The sequence below is a fragment of the Culex pipiens genome, chromosome 3 (genome assembly GCF_016801865.2).
Source record: "Culex pipiens pallens isolate TS chromosome 3, TS_CPP_V2, whole genome shotgun sequence".
NCBI classification, from domain to species: Eukaryota; Metazoa; Arthropoda; class Insecta; order Diptera; family Culicidae; genus Culex; species Culex pipiens.
The window spans coordinates 159600739-159619325 of NC_068939.1; the positions used below are offsets into that span (position 1 = coordinate 159600739).

An 18587-nucleotide genomic window follows, 5' to 3' on the forward strand; every position below is an offset into this window, starting at 1 on the left:
CTCGTTAGTCGCCGTGAAAGCACCCTCGAGTGCCATAACATGCTTCGTCGTCATCGTCATCTCTGAACACTTTTTCCTGCTGAGATACCTTAACCTTGGCGCGGGAACAAGAAAATGTCAAAGGACCACTTGGGCCAAATCGTTCCCCACAGAGTACAGCATATCGTAGCTTTCTTTCGCTCCGGTGCGCATTATTGCGAATCCACATCTAACAGCAGCAATTATTTTCCCTGGAAATGAAAGAATTTCTGCGAGAATGAAAGCCAAAAACAATAGAGGTATAAGTTTAAATAAGTCGAGCTCCAGGAAACCCTCCAGCACCCGAATGCAAATGTTACACTTAGTTCAAACATAACCCAACAGACTTGTATGACGTCTCTGTTCATGTAGTGCCAAATTAGAGCAGAAACACTGAGAAAAATTACTGTTTAGTCTTGTTACTTACACACTCACACAAATCACCACCACACGTTCACCCCAACACCCACACAAACACTCACATCTGTCAAATTTGTTCAGTGATTCGCGTCGATAACAATTTGTGTATCGTTCGTTACGCAAGTGTTGCCAACTACAAACAATGTGTGTGAGGTTAGCTCCCATTCCGTTACAAGATGTCCCAAGCATGCAGCACACTGAAACAAAAACGCACACTAGAAAAAAAAATCACAGCGAAGTCGTTCGGCGGTCGACTAAAACGCCGACAAAACCAATTAGTCCTACAGGACGCCAACACACTGACGGCCGCCACCAACACCACCAAGCTCTAGAAGTTAGCCCCGCGGCGTTATTGTGATGATAATTTTATGGAAATTTTAGCTGGTTTCGTTTGACTTTATTTTCTTCTCTTTTTTCTCCCTCGTTTCTATTATTTCCGTTTTTTTGAGGCGCTATAAAACTTATCCGACCGGGTGCCGACCACCGTCCCTCCACCGTCAAATCCGACGTCGTTAAGTCACCTAATTGATGGCGCGCGGACTGGCGTTGGAGGGGTTGGGCAGTTGCCATAACCTCAAATCTGTGGTCGTTAAAATGGCCCCCATTGGTTGTGTACTAAATCCTGGCGGTAACTAGCCGGAGGGGGTCAGCTCTTTTTGTGTTATTGTTTGCGGAGCAAATTTGAATGAAATTACTTCGCTGTTTTGTCGGAATAGACCTTTTTGAACGAATTTGTAGACTTGTGACGCAGGTACTGTTGATGTTTTTGGTCACTAAAATGGAACTGGCAGCACTGTTTTTTTCTGGGTAGGTACGTACATTTTCGAAAACCTGTATATTGTTGAAGGAATTTTCTAATCGATTTGGAGTCTTCGGCAAAATTGTAGGCTTTGATGAAAACTTTTCAGAATAAAATAGGTACACCGATTTTTTGCCGATGTTTCAATAATTTTTTTAACAAAAAAATCATTTGAAAAAATCTCATTTCTTTAGTTTTTGAATTTTGATTCTCTAATTTTTATAATTTTGGGTTTTGGATTTCCCAAAAAAATTACTGCATTTTTTAATGTATAATCAAGTTTTTAAATTTCACATAAATTTTAATAAAAGGCACCGTTTTCGAGATATGGACACTCCAAGTTTGATTTAAACTTAAAATTTGCACTTCTGGAAATACTTATTTCGAAAAGTTTTGAAAATTTCCAATTTTTTCTACTCCAGGTTGACTGATTTTTGCGGTTTTTCATTTTTTTTAGAAAATGTAATTATTATTGGTCATTTTGATTTTGATTTTAGCTAAAATCCCCCAATTATAAATCAAAATAAGTATGCAAAACATGGAACTGAAAGTTTTATATTTTTACAACTCTGAACCAAGATGATATTTCATTTAAATGCTATAACTAGAACTAGAAAAATATGAAGACAAAAACTAGGCATCAGATTTTGATATAAAGATCAATAGGTTTAAGATATAAACATGATAATAATACTAAACTAAATATAAATGCATATAAAAACATGACAAGTTAAGTTCTGTGAAAAAAGGTGCTGGACTATTTTTTTAATCACTACTGTCTATATTTTATACCATTTTCTAGTCATAATTTAAGGTTGAGGTCATTTAAGCTTAACCTTAAATTATGACCAGAAAATGGAATAAAATATAGACAGTAGTGATTCAAAAATGAGTCCAGACTGTAACTAAGTCCAACGAAGAATCAGTGCTGCCAGTTTTATTTATCTTATCTACAAATTGTTTATCTGCGATAGCCTCCTAATTATTTTGTACAAATATTTGTTTTAATTTTTTTTATGTTATAAATCATCATTTTTGTTAAAACAAATTTAAACCTGTTTTTTTTATAATTAATTTAAACATTAAAATACAAACCAATGCTTGTCCAGAAGATACCTCAATGACTCAAATATCTTTCTTCTCTTCTTCCAACGTGTCTACGATTGTAAATTGCTCAAAAAAAAAATGCTCCGCACTCGTCACACAACCGCAAACACTGACGTTTCGCTTGTGCGTATGCGTGCGTGCGTCTCTGTACATGACTTCCGCATTTCGTGTCTGTTGAAATTCGCGCCATTTTTGTACAAATTCAAACGCAAATACAAAAATCTGCACCACCAATCAATCAAACGAAAAAAACAAAATCTCGACCGACATTCGATACGAAAACAAACAAAATAAACCATACGAAAAAAAAACCGAACAAAATCGCAGATGGGCCCGCCGTTGTTCGCGTCAACATTTTTGTAAGAAGTATCTCAAAAATCGATGACGTGACTATGGTAAGTTTGAGTCAGCAGATTCGCTGCACAAATATCTCGACAACTTGTTAGCGAATCAAACCAAGCAAATCAAATAACTCTTCCCCGTTTTCCCCGTTACCAAACCATACAAAACCAACGAACAAAATTTTTATAACAATCAAAAGAAAAAACCCTCCACACTTACACACCGAGTGAGCATCCAGTAGGCCTCGATACAGCTGTATTGTAACATGACTGCTGACAGATCAACACTTACTAGGATTGAAAAACTGATAGCTTCGTTGATCTTCTTCCCTTTTCACACTCACACATCTTCATGTACCTATTTCTGCTACTTCCGGCCAATCGTAGGAACCCGTTTTTTACCGAGTACATAACCTTGCTATTGCACGGAGAAAATATATGAAGAGCAAAACAGATTCTAAAAAATACATTAATGAACTTTACCTTTCTTACCCAGAGTGTGGATTGTTGTCACTTTTGCATCCGCTGTAAAGCAAGCGGGTTTTCCCCCCGGGAAAACCACACTTTCTCCCCCCCTAAGTCAACGATTAGCTTCTACATAGGCCATCCACATGACATTTGAACCACGGACAAGCAGACGTAAATCTCGTTAAAAAAAACATCAATCGTCAATTTAACGGTCAGTTTGACTGAGCCGAAACTCACCAAGGCAATTTTGAATTCACCACAGCTCGTTTAAACGCGTTTGACAGTTGCTTGCAACTTTTTCATTTTTAATTTTGTTCAACGATTTACCTCTGTTTGTCTGTGTTTAAACTTTAAGCGTCTGTCCGTCCAAAGTTACTCTCGATAAGTTATAATTTCTTTCTGTCTAATCACTGCCCTTATCCCGTAACAGATTTTGGTTTTTTCTTTGTTTGGTTTTTACTTCTGGTAGCACTCAATGGTTTGTTTTGTTTATTTTCAGGAATGGCACCATGTAATAATCACTTCTCGCGCGAATGTTACCGGCTGCCATTTTGAGGGTGGGCCAATCTGTTGAAACATTCAGTGAACTAATCGTTGGCTAGATGGGACTCAAACTTGTTGTTGAAGGGCTTTCATATATTTTTACCGGGCAGCATTATCCAACAAATAGAGAATCTTTTTTTCCTTGTAGTAGTCCTAACTGATCAGTTTGCCTCTTTTCCAAAAAAAAAAAAAAAACTTTGGTTTGTCGTTTGTTAAGTTGTTTATTTCTTTAAATTTGCGCCAAATTACCTTTTCCAAGCCAATCATTTTGTGATGTGAACGTGTTTGTACTAATGGTATTTCGATGACAGAAGGCATTCGTTATCTTGATTTTACTTTTCTCCTAATCGTTCACTGTTTTCTCTCCTTACTACTTGTTCATTCTTTTGATTCTCTTGAATGTGATAGATTTTTTGCTTTTTCTTTCTTCTAATAGATGTCATTTTGCGCCAAACCCGAACGGCTAGTTACTATCCTCATCTGTAGTGTACTTCTGGTTTAATTTCCGTACCCAAAATTGTAGCTTCGTCGTTGATCGTAATGAGGTCTGATAGAGTTTAAAAAATGAACAGAAATAAAAAGAGAAAGAGATGACGCACCCGGGTTCTGGTCAACTTGCCAGAATCAATCATGCCCGACGCTATGTATCGTTATTCCCTCATGTCTTAAGTTGATGTATGTGCTACTTGGCTGTCAAATTGTCTTTCAAAAACGAACCAGAACTGGTTCCATCAAGTGACATTTGTAGTAAGCTTATTAAAGATACACAGAACATCTTTTTATTGGTTCACTGAATGTTTTACAGTAGAGAAGTGGTTATTTTCTTAATTTTAGTTCTTTCTTTATTTTCTTTAGAGAAACTTTTCTGTGGATGTCTGTATACAACTTTTTCGAGTATTCTGTCCAGATGTCTCCTATTTACAAAATAAAATGTCATCGTATCTACCTGTTTGAATTATTCAAAAAACGCAAACAACTAAATGCAAGCGAAGTTTGAGTACAAAAAAAAACACGCAAACACAGAAAATTAACAAAACTGCATTTCAACAGACACTGAACTTTGTAAATCTGCTGTAGTAGTACTTTTCTTCTCTACTAGTAATGTGATTACATCTATGTTTATGAAGAATATCACAGATTTGTTAAAATCCGAAAAACAAAGTACCCTGTAACATTCCACACACTTTCAGTAACAAAGTATCTTACTCATTTTGCATCTCTTCATTCATAACACAAAATGCAAACCCCGATCTAAATAGTGAACTCAACCAGAATGCAGTTACAAGTTATAATAATTTTCATATTTTTAAGTATATCCGTGTTATAATACAAGAAAAGTTTACATATTTTGTGTTTCATTTTGGTTTAATTTCCGTTAACAAAAAATATAAACTTTGAACCAGTTGTAGAAACAAAAAGCATCATTCAAATTCCATTATCAACACAACATCTAATCCGTTTTCTATTTGTTGCATTATTTTTTTCGATTACAAACGTTATCTCCCTTCTCCATAATTGCTGTTGTGTCTGTGATGCCCACACACTTCCCAAACCAAAACCAAAAATTCTAGACCTCGAGGCTACACAAGTGTTCGTCAACATGTTCCTTAGATCGATCTCGAAAATCGACGATTACAAAATGGTGAGTTTGTGTGAAATACAAAACAAAAGTCAACAACCAAAAATCCCCAGAAAAAATATGTCATCAAAGCAAGCTGTGCATCTCGCTCAGCCAAGCAATTAATCGTTTCTCTGTTCTCAATGAACCACCCTTCGACTAGACATGTCAATAAAAAAAACATGTGCATCTCAAAGTACACTAACGTCCCAAGTGTGGAAAACTCAGCGCCATCCAGTGTCAGTGTCAGTGTCCGATTCCATCATCGAAAACTTGCCGTTTTTACCAACCCCCCACAAACGGTATCTGTCTCTTTGTACCTTCCCCCCTCTCAAAAACCATCACTTCTTTGCTCAAGTTTGTCATTCTTTCACGTACATTTCCCTTTCGCCTCATATTTCCTTTGCTTTGAAAAAAACTTTCTTTCATTACTGCGTCACTTTCAAGCTCCACACACACATCCACACATGATCACGTTCCCATTTCCTGTTTATTTGTCTACAAGGCCTACTTTGTGCGCGAGTGTGTGTGTGTGCGTTCTTCACCGACTTCTATTGTGCAATATGGCGTCAGTTCCACTAACGCCGAACAACACACATCCACAAAGAAAGCCCACACAAAAGCTTCGGTCCGTTTATCACGCTCGCAGTAGGCCACACATGGAAACCGCGAGTCAGCTGTCAATTTTCGATCTCTTAGTTTTCGTGGAATTCTGAGTGAAATTCACCTAAATCTGACAGATGCCCCCTTTACTCATTTCTGAGTAGGTTCGGTTTGGACGAAAACTGAGTGATTTTGAACGTGCGTGTAGTGAATGTTTTCATTGAGTTGGCGTGAAAATTGACAGCTGAACTGTTTGTTTACATCAAAATCTACCTAAGAATTGTGGCCTGCTGCGAGCTCTCACTACTACAGTCGACTCTCTGGCTGTCGATCTTCTCGATATCAATAATTCTCCATCTATCGATGAATTCTTCAGTCCCTTTAATCTGCATACTTCAATTATCTTCATTCCTCGATATTTTCCCTTGCTTGAAGGATCTCTTCCTCGACGGTCTCTTGGATTCTGTTTGCTTTAAAAACCTCTTCCGGTTGTCAATAATTTCACTTTCTCATGGCTTGCATAGACATTTTTCTTGGCGAAACGAAGCTTTGAAGGGTGTTTGACATTAGTTTGTTTTTGTTTGATGGACGTTGCCATGATTCTCTCCCATAGCTGGGTATCAAGAAAAAAATATTTTCATTCGAGTCTTCATTTTGCATCGTTCTGTAAACTGATGATTCTCTTCCTCGACGGTCCCTTGGATATTGACAACCAGAGAGTCGACTGTACTGCTAAACAGGAGCACAAACACACACCCATACATTCCTTCCGTTATTGTTTCACAACCTTCAATCAGATTCATGACAACATTTATTTAACGGGAAAACCAAAACATTCAGTGATACAATCAAATCCACTCACACCAGTTCCCAATTACTCTCAATTAAAAAAAAAACAAACCTTCAAGAATTTTAACTTCAACATAGACACATAAAAAATTACTAATATTCGTTCACCTTACTAGAACTTACTGTTACAATTTTCACTTCTCTTTCGATAACCCTTAACAAATACTTTATTTTCCACTAATAGTTGTTTTGGTTTGATTTTAACTACTTTTCAACTAATAACAAATTTCATACATCCAACCGATACTTCTTGAATCTTTGCAACAAAAAAAAAAACAACAAACTCAAGGTGTCACCAAAATCACTTTTCACACACACACATATCTCGCTCATTCAGTTCAGTTTCTGACATGCTTCCATACTTTTCACGAAATTATGTCCCTTTCGTTTTCTTCATTGTCGTTCCAAAGTCCTCTTCATTTTTTTCTTCAAATTATAATTTTTTGTTTTCAATTGAATGGCGTGCCAACAAATCGATGTCCCGTTGTTGTCCAAGCGTAAATAATCGACCGGAGCCCGTTTACCTACCTCTACCTTTAACTATTTTTGCTTTGGATACATCTATTTATAAAATAGTGATAATATATAAATATACCATATACTCCTACCCGTGTTCGAGTACTAATCTGTGTAAACTATTGTCTGGTGTACAAAATAAACCGCAAAATTGTGACCTTACTTGCAAAAGATGTAACTTTAACCCTTCATTGTACATTAAATTTAAAGGTCGGTTGTTTCTAATAACGAATGCTTTTTGCATCTGGAGTCGTTGTTCAAACACACACCAATTGTACCAGTGTGCGTGTTTTGTTGATTCTATTATCGAAACTGTGTCTATCATAACCAACCAAGTTGTACATTTTGTGATATAAAAACGGACGTGATAATCATAAGGACATTTTCTTCAGTGTACAAAAGTTGTATAATACATTCTTTTTTGTTGGTTTCTGACTTTTGTTAACGATTTTAAGTTTAAAAAAATAAGCAAAAAGAGTTTAAAAAAATAAGCAAAATAAGTTTAAAAAAATAAGCAAAATGTATTATAACAATGAGTTTTATTTTCAAAACACTTAAAAACTAGAGCATAAAATTTTCAGGGTATTTGAAAAAAGACTTGGAAACGGGATTTATTAAGCAAAATTTTCGGAAAATTCCCATTTATGGCATGTCTGCTGCAGATGATAAAGTAGTCTTGAAGTGCATAATTTTGTCGAAAAAGAACTACTTTCACAAACCTTGTAAAAGTTTATATATATTATAATGCCAAAAGCAAAGTTGCTTCTTCTAGTTAACTTATGGGTTTGTATTCATTCAACAAAATGTTACATAATATTTGTTTAATAATAAAAAGTTCCCGCTTTAAATGGCTTCAAGCTTATGGATTAAATTAATTTATTCCATTCTTTAAAATTCTATAACATTTGCATAACATTGCATCCGAAAAGTTAAAAATATGCATACTTTCTCTTGACTTTTGAGCATTCCCGGGAAATTTACAAAAATCCCGGGAAACTTGAAACATGTTTTGACGAGGAATTCCCGGAAAAATCGTCTAAACGGGAAATTGGACGCTCTACACAGCAAATTTTGGATAGCCATTTCAGCAAAATAAATAACTGAATGGGATTCAGTAACCATCACTTTTGCTGAAATTCAGCAATGAACGAAAACATTGCTGAGAAATCAGTAACAGTAAATCTGTCAAACTAAGGGAGTGTTATTTTATTACGTAACGCAAAAAAAATGGATTTTTGGTCCCCCTCCTCCTCTTGTATCAATATTTCCATACAAATTTCTTTTTTTTTTTTTGTATGGAGCGTAACACGGCCTTCGACCTCCTTCCCCCACCCCCCTGACTGCGTTACGTATTTAAAGAACGCTCCCTAAAATGTCACTCATGATTTATTGTTTGGATGTGGATGGATGCGGTGTTTGATTTTTTAATTTTTCGAGTGATTTTTAAAAACAAAATTATGAAACATGTGGAGATGCTAATGTGTGATATGTTTGAACAGCATTGGAAATATTTTGAATGGCAAGAAAAATCAGTTCTTACTAACTGAATTACTAGCAACGAATGCTGAATCTTCAGCAAATGATCTGTCAAACTGACTCAAGAAAATTACTGAAATTTCAGTTGATGAAAATTCAGTAAAACTTTTATTAATTTCAGCGAAAAATATTTGGTGCAAGTGTGCCAAAAACAAAAAAAAAAAAACAAAAAACAAACTGAAAAGATTGCAATGAGAATCTACGTCCTAGTATTCAGCCAAAAAATAATGACTATAACTTTACAAGGAATTGGAAAATCGTCACCTAAAAGTATCAATACGTGTAGGGTACTATTCCTAACAAATTGTAGAAAACATGTTTTCAAAATATTTACAGCGAAGCATAAGTTAGCAAAGTAAGCGTTTCAGGTACTTTTTCCACTAAATCTGAATCATGAGAAATACAATTTTAAAATAATATTTTGTTGATATATTAAATAATGATTGAAATCCTGTAATTTTACAGAAAATTCCCAAAAAAACTAAAATATAATATTCTTGTTCGAAAAATTCACACCATTATAGAAATTTCATATTTTGGTACATTATGTTAGGTTTTTGAGAAATCAAAAACTGGTTTCCCCCCATACAAGAGTTACATGAAAGGCATGTATGTTTTTATGGAAAAAATATGTAAGTCACATCGCCTGCAAATTTAAGACTTCCACTCCAAATGTTCAAAACAATTCCTAGAAAGGTGATACAATTTCTTAATTCAACAATACGACATTTAAGAAGAATTGTATGTCCTTGCAGTTAAGTGACAGCCTAAGCCGGAAACAAAATCCACCGGAAATAAATATTTTTGTCTCAAAGATAAAATCTATAGTAACTTAGTAATTGTTGAATATAATTTTTGCTCCTGGCATTCTATTCTTTCATTTGAGAGGTAAAAATTAGATGACCTCGAACAAAATATTTATCTTGTTGTTTGTTAAATTTTATGAGACAAGTCGTTAAAATGTGTCGTTTAAAGAAAACCAATGTTTCAATGTTTCAATATTCTCGGAATATTGAATCCGACAAAAAATCAACAAAATTAAACAAATCAACAAATTTTACAAAAGACCACATTTATCCACAAAAATGCCTGTTTTCTAATCAAAGCCAAGTCACAAGTTAACTTGACGAGACGTGATCTAATTTACCGGATCAAATCTCTCGAGATTGAAGGAGAAAATCGCTGCTAATTATGAAAATTTGTCTTACCTCCAACCAGTGGCATCCTGCGATCGCTCAAAGATTAGAGTCCAAGGTGTTCAACATCTTAGGTAGGCAACCTCCAAGCCTCCATCTCACCGCGAAAATGACCCATAAAAATTGTGTGTGTTAAATTTGTTTCGACGACTCTTCCCTTAGTTTGTGACAGTCACGGCTTTCCACGATTTTCGTGTGAAAAACGATAAAACTTGAAATTTCCCCTCCCTCAAACCTCTTTTCTTCATCTTGTCTCGAGTTTTGGGCTCATTAATATGCCTACGTACAAACTTACGAGGAAAATTTGCCTAGGGAGGTACGTTGTAATAAATTACCCCCGAGATACTTTGGAGAAAGCACCCTCTCGCTCTCTTTCCTGGTCGTGTGCTAAACGCGTGATAAATTAGCGTCGCAGCAGCCTGGTTCGCTGAGAAGAAAGCTTTGCGCTTTTAATGCGCGCCACTTTGCAGGGCCTACTGCAAGTTGTTGCGAAACGTGATATTATTACCCGGGCGAATTAATAAACCATTAAAATTTAGCAGCCTGCTAGACGGTGGAAGCACACGTGGTTCATACAACTTTTGGAAGCAATTAAGAAAAGATGCTGTGTGATTTTTGAAGTTATAGTGATATTTTTTAAAAGTTTGTGGTTGAATTAAGTAATTGTTTATTTCAACTTAAAAATTCAAATTGTTCATAAAAACAGGAAGGATAACCAAAGCTGACTTTCTCAAGCAGATTGGAAAACTCAAAGTAGCAAACTTTTCCAATTAACTTTCTCATCTTGATTTTTCTTCCACCTCAAACCACCAAGCACTGCTGTCCCCTTTATCTGTTACGTCCACGGGAAAAAGGGAAAATTTCCAATATACCTACATTTCGCCCTCTCCCTCCCAGGGCAGCCATTTCGATATTAGCAGACTTTTTCCGCTGGTTGAGCTTTTACTTACCCAACAAAAAGTGCGTCCGTGGAAAAAGGTTCCTCATAATTAGCTAATTTCCTATGGGGGGCTCTCTCTCTGGTTTTTTTTCAATTTCGCTACCGCGACCATCCACCGGATAAATTTGAGGTTATGATTTTAAATTGTAGCTCTGCGTGGCCCGGGAGGTGTCCTTCGGTGTGCGAACAAAATTGATTTTTGTGGCTGCGCCACCGCCAGGACCACAGCAGTGGGTTTGCTTGAAATTTAATTATGTATTGCTTTACGGGGACAATTATTTTGTGGAACATTCGGTGGGGTTTTTAGAATAGAAATTCAGCAGTTGAAATCAAATTATTTTAGAGCACCGATTTATCCTTTTTTTTTACAAATTATTATCATCTATTCCAAATGAATTTATAGCTTTGAAAAAATCTCAAATAAACTTACTGATTATTATAAAAAAATACACAAAACAAAAATGTAAGGGAATCAGTAATATAATCATAAGATATAATCATCGTTAATGAATTGACCATTTTCCAAAAAAATAAATGGCAATCGGTGATGATGGAATTAAAGTGAACTGATAGTAAGTTAAAAACTATCGGCAAAAAAAAACTTTTTTTAATATCAGTTTTTATACAGAAATTGGTGATGAAAATTTGAGTTTTTATATGAAGAACAAAAATTTCCCAAAATATTTCTACACAATTAAAAAAACAAGCAAAGTCTGCGCTTAAGATTTTTTTTAAACATACGGTATTATGTCACAGTTCAGAATTTTTTACCAACAAACTATTAAGGCTGGTACAAATTTTATGTAAAGTTGAAAGTCGGGGTTGTAATTTTAATTATTTGTTTTATTTGTTTTAAATATTAGAAATCAAACAAAAAAGTAAAATTTAACTTAAAAACGGGCTGTCAAAAATTGTAATTTCTGTACATAATTTCAATTTGAAAATCATTGCCAAATTAGGTTTCAATTGACATCCAAATTTAGGATTATGAAAATTGAAGAGTATTCAGTGAAAACTTTAATTTTAACAAAGAAACCTTTTATAAAATTAATAAAGCTGTACTCCGTTTGGCATTTTTAATAATGTTCATAACTTCATAGTTCATTAAATTGAAGTATGTATTATAAAAAGGGAATTTTGAGACATTTTATGTAATCTGCTCTAAAAAAGTATGATGTTGTAAAAAATTCGGTTCATTCGGAATCTATATTTAAACATATGTAAATTGGATTTGTAAAATATTTTGTTTAAAAAAAGTTTCGAGGCTAGAGAATCTTAAAATCCAAAATTCAGATATTAATTTATTTATTTTCTAAATTTAAAAGGACAGTTGAACTCCAACTATGATTTTATTCATTATTGATACCGTCAGTGATGAGTTTTGAGCCAAAGTTTGGCCAAATGCAATTTGAAAACTTAAATGAGTTCAAATCGGAAAACGTATTTCCAGATTACATGATCAATATTGCAATAAAAATAGTTAACATTAGTTTCTGAGTTACATGTTTTAGCTGTTATTGCAAAAGAATTCAAAAATATCTTCAGATTTATAGGTATTTTCAAAAGAACAAGTTTCTAAGCCAATTAAAAATATCTTGCTTCAAAACTGGTATTAGTGGCAATAAAAATTTATATTTTTATTGAAAAATACATTTCTAATGAATTTTGTTAAAATTTGAAACTTTTTTTTAACTCGGCCTCAAATTTATATTAATTTTAATAAAAGTTGATTACACAGTTAAACAAACATTTAAATGACATTTTGACGTAATCATTTTAATCTGCCCTCCTTTTGACTGATACGTGTAAAAAACACAGTGACTATCAAAATCACCTCAGTTTTTTTATAACCATTTTAAACGAAACTATTTTTTTAAGTACTGTTGATTTTTCTAAACGTTCATGCACATTGTGTGGCCTATTCCAGTATATGTCTAAAAAAATAATTCTTAGACAAGTCTTGCCTTGTGAATAATATTTGAAAAATAAATTGAAATTCTATCAATGTCACCCCGGTTTACGGTATTATTGATAGCAATTTAAATTTTGAGTCGTTTCATTCAAAACACTTTCAAATATCAAATTTTAGCCTAAATCTTGGAAAGTAAGATTAAGACTATTGGTCACCCTATCGACAATACTATTGGAGAAAAAAGCTTAAAAATTTGATGTTTAATTTTAATAATCAAAAATCGGTTAATAATCTGAAACATTTGTGTACATTTTGGCCTTAATTTAAGTCAAACATACTCCGCCTAGTACGCTCGTTAAATCTTACCAATCGACGTGATAGCACTTTTATTTTCATCAAATTCAAACTAAAAACTTCAATCATAAACACATAATACCAAAGCCACACGCAAACTAGAAATTATCATGTGCAACATTCTGACCACAAGATTTTCTTTTTCTGTTGTATCAAACATTTCACATTCACCACCGTTACTCACCGCAGCAGCCGCAGCCACGATCGAACCCCAGATTTGATTCGTGTGCATAGAAAAAACAACAATCTGTCTCTCTTTCTCTCATCATAATCACAATATCAAACCAATAACAGCAACAACAACAACAACAAAAACTAGTACTAAATGAAAAACAAAATATCCAATGTTCAAATAACAGCTCAAACAGCAAGTAAATAAAAGAACGAAGAAGAACTCACGAAAAGATTGTCAAGACAAATCGAAAATCAAAGCAAAGTATCACATATTTGAACGTAAAACTAAAGTTTAAAAAATAAACCATAGGTTAAGTTCTACCACTAGTACACTGCCAATGACGACGGTAGCCCTAGGTAGGATTTAAGCATGCCCAACAGTAATCATCTCTCTTTACTGGTTTTGCTCGTTAGTGAGTGTGCTGCATGCGAATGCTCTCTCAGGTGCATGTTGATGCATGTTGTGCACGTGGAATGCTCCCAGCACGGCACGTGGCATGAATCGACGCAACTGCATGTCGCATGAAAACTTGTGAGAAAGCTGTTTTTCCTTTTTTTTCTTTAATCTGAAGAAAATGAAAAACGGAATTCTCTCAAATTAAAAATATCACACAAATCCCTTAAAAAGCATGAATCTGCATGGGAATGCTGCACGACACCTGCTCGTAACCCTATCTAGTGAACCCTATTCCGCATGTTTGCATGAAAAATAAAAATCAAGAATGCATGGCCAACTCTGCATGTCAACTGCTCATTCGCTAGACGTTTGACAGTTTACCCTATTTCTCTACGAATGTGCCTGCTTGCATGATTGCCTGTGACTCCTGTTTCATCTCTCTGCTTGCGCTTTTCCATGTTGCATGATGGCGGAATGACGTTTGCATGTATCTCAACCCCACTCCTCCCCACTTGTTTTGTTTTCTCATTATTATTTCTTTCAATAAAGCATTTAAGGAATCTTTGCATGCAAACTCACTATACCGCATGAATTTAATTCAGACAACCATTTTGATTTTTTTCAACTTAGAACGATTCTTCAAAAACTTTACTCCCTCCCTATTCTGTCCAATTGGCAACTGCCCACTAGAGCAGTGTTGCCAGCAGTGCGAGCAGCTGTCAAACGGACGTTATTTATTACGTTTTATTTAGTAAAAAAAAATGCTAGCCCTTCTCTATCCACTAACATTTATCGGTTACGGTTCGATAACTTTTTTTTTCTTATCTTGTCCCGTTACAAAAATGCTCAATAATTCTCCGAAGGAAAAGTTTCGCCCCCCGCCCCGTTCTGTTTTTCTTTACAACGACCCCACTCTTCTTTTCGTTCAGTACCTTCTTGAAAATCTCCACCCCACACCCCCAGTCAGCCAGTCTGAAAAGCGAAATTCAAAACTTCTTTTCAACATTCTGTCCCCAAAAAAAAAAGAAACCCGGTATTGATTTCGTAGAAGAAAAGAGCAAACAAAATATCAATCGAAGCGCCCCTCGGTCTCCAAAAGTCAGGGATCAAACTCATCTAGGAAACACTAGGAACATTCCTCCCCTGCCCTGCCACACTCTCTTTTTTAGTCTGCGCCCTTTTAAAAAGCAGCCTGTAAATATGCGTTTTGCCCTACTGACCCCACTCCCCCGTCCCTCGCCTCTAGCTCAGTGCGACACACAAACACACACACTAAGAACCGATCGATCAGTATCACCCCTTAAAAAAAATCTGGAAAACCTGATAGCTAGCAGTAAAAAATTACTCACCCAAAACCAACAGACGACCCCCCAGGACCCCCCTCTCCCCCCATACACCGTAGGATGTAACATAGAAATAATAAGTCCCACCCATGACCACCACCCAAAGCCAAGCTCCCCCCCCTCCCTTGTGCCCTTGATAAGATTGTAGAACAGAAGAATAAAAAATATAACACACTTTCAACTAAATCGCGGCAGAAAATCGATCAAAACTTTGCTAATATATGATTCTCTTCCCGCACCGTCATCGTCAATTTGATCAACTTCTGGAACCCGGAATTACGTCAACAAAAAAACTTAACAAACAAACAACAGGAGTACAGCGTGCAGCTAACATTCCGAGAGCAGTGGCTGGACGAGCGGCTCAAGTTCGACGATATCGGAGGTGAGTTGATTTTTAGTTTGTCTTTTTTTAATGATTCAATTTCAGAATTCTTGAAATCCTTCAGTTAACCCTCTAACGCCCATGGTTACTCCAGAGCACCACACATTTTTGTCTTCAAAATTAAATTTCTCTGCACCATGGGCGGGAAGAAGTTAATGATCCAGTACCATGAATCGTTTTGCAAAAAGTTTGAAAAATATTTGATATTAAAAAAATGGGTAAAACGCAACAAGCTCCTTTTGACTTAGAACTACGACTCTCTTTACTATACATCGATTTCACGTCCGATGTGGCTCAAATTTGGCATGGGAGATTTGATTTTTTGAAGGAAAAAAATGATTTCGGTACATCAATGGAACTAAAAGTACCATCGAAATGAAATCCCAATACATTTTGCTGGGGACGCATCGTTCTTTATGTTCATTTAAAGTACCGAATTCCTTTTTTTCAGGTAAATATATCTCAGAATCCTATAGAAACGTAAAACAATTTGAAAATCGTAGAAAAACATTTTTAACTGTGAGCTCTTTGGTCCCGAGATCTTTTTTTTTTTATTTTCCCGCGACATAAAACTAACAATGCTAATCAATTTTTGCTTTTATATTGTTTCCAGAAGAATAAAAAAATAAAATAAAGGAAACCCCAATTTTGGTGCAATTATCGAAACTGACGATCGAGATAAACATTTTTCCATTATGTAGGATTTTGAAGCCATGTTTAGGAAACTCGAAACTGATGTTTTCATGAAATAGTAAAAAAAAACATCTTAATTTCAGCGATTTATTTGACACTTTTTCGAGATTTTAGCTTAAATATATTGAATAAAAACTTCAAAATGAGATAAAATCATTTTTTACCGATAGATGATTTTGAAAAACAGTTTCCCTGACTCGGGACAGTCCCCCCAACAATCTCCAGGGTGAAATAGCGAGGTTCATTCAAGGTTTATAAAAACAACCTTTAGACAAGTCGTGCTCATGTCTTTTGGTTATGTCTCTGACTTTACCATCTCAGCAATTCCATTTGAAAAGTGCATAAACCGAAAAAAAGGTTTTCCGCTTAGGCTCAACATTCTTCTTGGGGTTCCTTGACCAAAATAATTAGACACGTTTTTTTGCCGTTAGAGTGACCTACACCGTGCAAGAGTGATCCCAAAAAATGGCAATTTTCAATAAAACCACATTTAAAAAAAATCATATCTACGCGCTATTTCTACAGATTTTCTGGACGCAAATGAAAGATGGTTATTGGCCTTTCAATAGCTTGAGGACCGTAAAGTCCAGCCTAACATTTGAAGAGGTCGGAAACATTAACATGTCGTTTTGATGAAACTGGTCGGACCATCAATAAGTTTGAAGATCTTTTTTAAGGAATGTGCTGATCTTTTCAAATTCCATTATTTTAACAATTGGCACTGCTGAAATACTTAAAAATAACAATTTTATTTTTCAACTATTCCTTTAAAAACATTTGTACCAGCCTAAACTTTTTTTTTCAAAATTCAAGGCATTTACATTTTTTTTTAAATAAGACGTAAGCTTTGTTTTAATAAATGGAGATTATACATTGAAGATTACTGTTTTCAGATTACAAAATTTAATATTACTAACTTCCCAAATCTATTACTAATGGTTTTCATGGAAAAAAAATAAAAGTTGTGTTTTTAATGTATTGAATATGGTGAGTTTCATTTTATAAACATCTTAATGGCGCTTAAGTCACATTGTCAAATAAACGAAAATCATTCATTGCATGTCAGCTTACATACTGAAAGAGGTTGATAGTATGCAAAAGATTTTTAATCCAAAACATGATCGCAGTACCTGTTTCTTGTTTTGTTTTAGATGATAATAACAAAAATAAACATTTCTAGATTAAATTTTCAAAACAACCTATCCCTCATGGGTTTTCTATGCAGATAGGGCCTTTTGAAAATTTAATCGAGATTTAATGTATATTGACATAAAGCTTGAGCGGGTTTAATTGAACTGAATGCGTTCATTTGGTTTTCAGATCTTTACCAAACATTTATTTATATATTTTTTTCTCAACTTTGCAGTTTATTCTCAAGTGGTTTTTAACATTATATTATAAGGAAAATTTTGTGATTGACCCTAAAAATAATTACAAAAATTTGCATAAAAATACGTAATCTCAAATTGGAAAAATAAAGTATCATTCGATATGCACAATTACGCTGCTAATTATTCACATGCTTTTTCCTGTCATTTTATGATTTAAGGCATTTCTAGAGATATATTTGAAAATGTCCTATACTGTTCCAGTTCACATAAATGTCCCATATGCATTTTCATTACTTTTATCTGGAGTTTTTTTTAAAGGTCCAATAAACCAAATTTTCAGTTTTTGCTTTTTGGGTGTTTTTTAGTATCCCTAACTCAAGGCGGTTTCAAAACACCCAAAAAAAAAATCTATAATATCCATTACTTTGTTCTAAACATGGAGGAAATCCATTTTTTTTTTCTACAAAAACTGAATCTTGTTTTAATTTTATCTCAGCATGCTGTTTTGCATATGGGGCATTTAATGGACAATGCATTTTCAATGGTCATATTCTTCATGTAAACTAATGTCAAAAACAAAAACAATGACTTTTATATCCCGCCGTTTGACATGGAGGATTTTTAAAACCCGCCAAACAAATCGCAGCAAACTGGGGGTTGCTGGGGAAAATTCTGAAAAGTCCTTGTCGAAATTTTGTTGTTTTCTTTTGAAAAGGACGTGGTTTTCGGAGTTCTGCTTTTGATCAGTGCGATGATCTGACCCGATTGAGAAACGGAGTTTGTAGTTCCGAATGGTGTACGAGGCTAACGCTTTGATCGCTTCCGGTGAACCAAGAAGTGAAAACGCATCGAAAGAATTCGTTGAGTTTTCAGAAGCGAAACTGAAGCAGAAGATGGAACATATATATTTGAAATTTGTAATTTTTTTTTAGTTTTTTAAGTGAAATAAACATGTTTTAAAGGGGGTGGGCTGGTTTTAAAAAGTGTTATTCGAAATACTTTTCATATTTGATACCGTTAGTGGGTATGAAAGACTGGACCAGAGTG

General features: G+C 34.8%; 1 protein-coding gene across 22 annotated transcripts in view; it reads left to right on the forward strand.

The window, feature by feature from the left end:
* Positions 1-18587, forward strand: part of LOC120414134 (glutamate-gated chloride channel) — a 115596-nt gene that overhangs the window by 78140 nt on the left and 18869 nt on the right. For 10 of the 22 annotated variants that reach the window (XM_039575170.2, XM_039575240.2, XM_039575263.2 and 7 more), the window contains exons 4-5: positions 5268-5338; positions 15447-15516. In XM_039575170.2, the coding sequence (XP_039431104.1) occupies positions 5268-5338; positions 15447-15516 (141 nt within the window). Of the gene's footprint in view, positions 1-2671; positions 2740-5267; positions 5339-15446; positions 15517-18587 lie in introns of all 22 variants that reach the window. The other 12 variants (XM_039575184.2, XM_039575255.2, XM_039575330.2 and 9 more) reach the window with 2 other exon arrangements.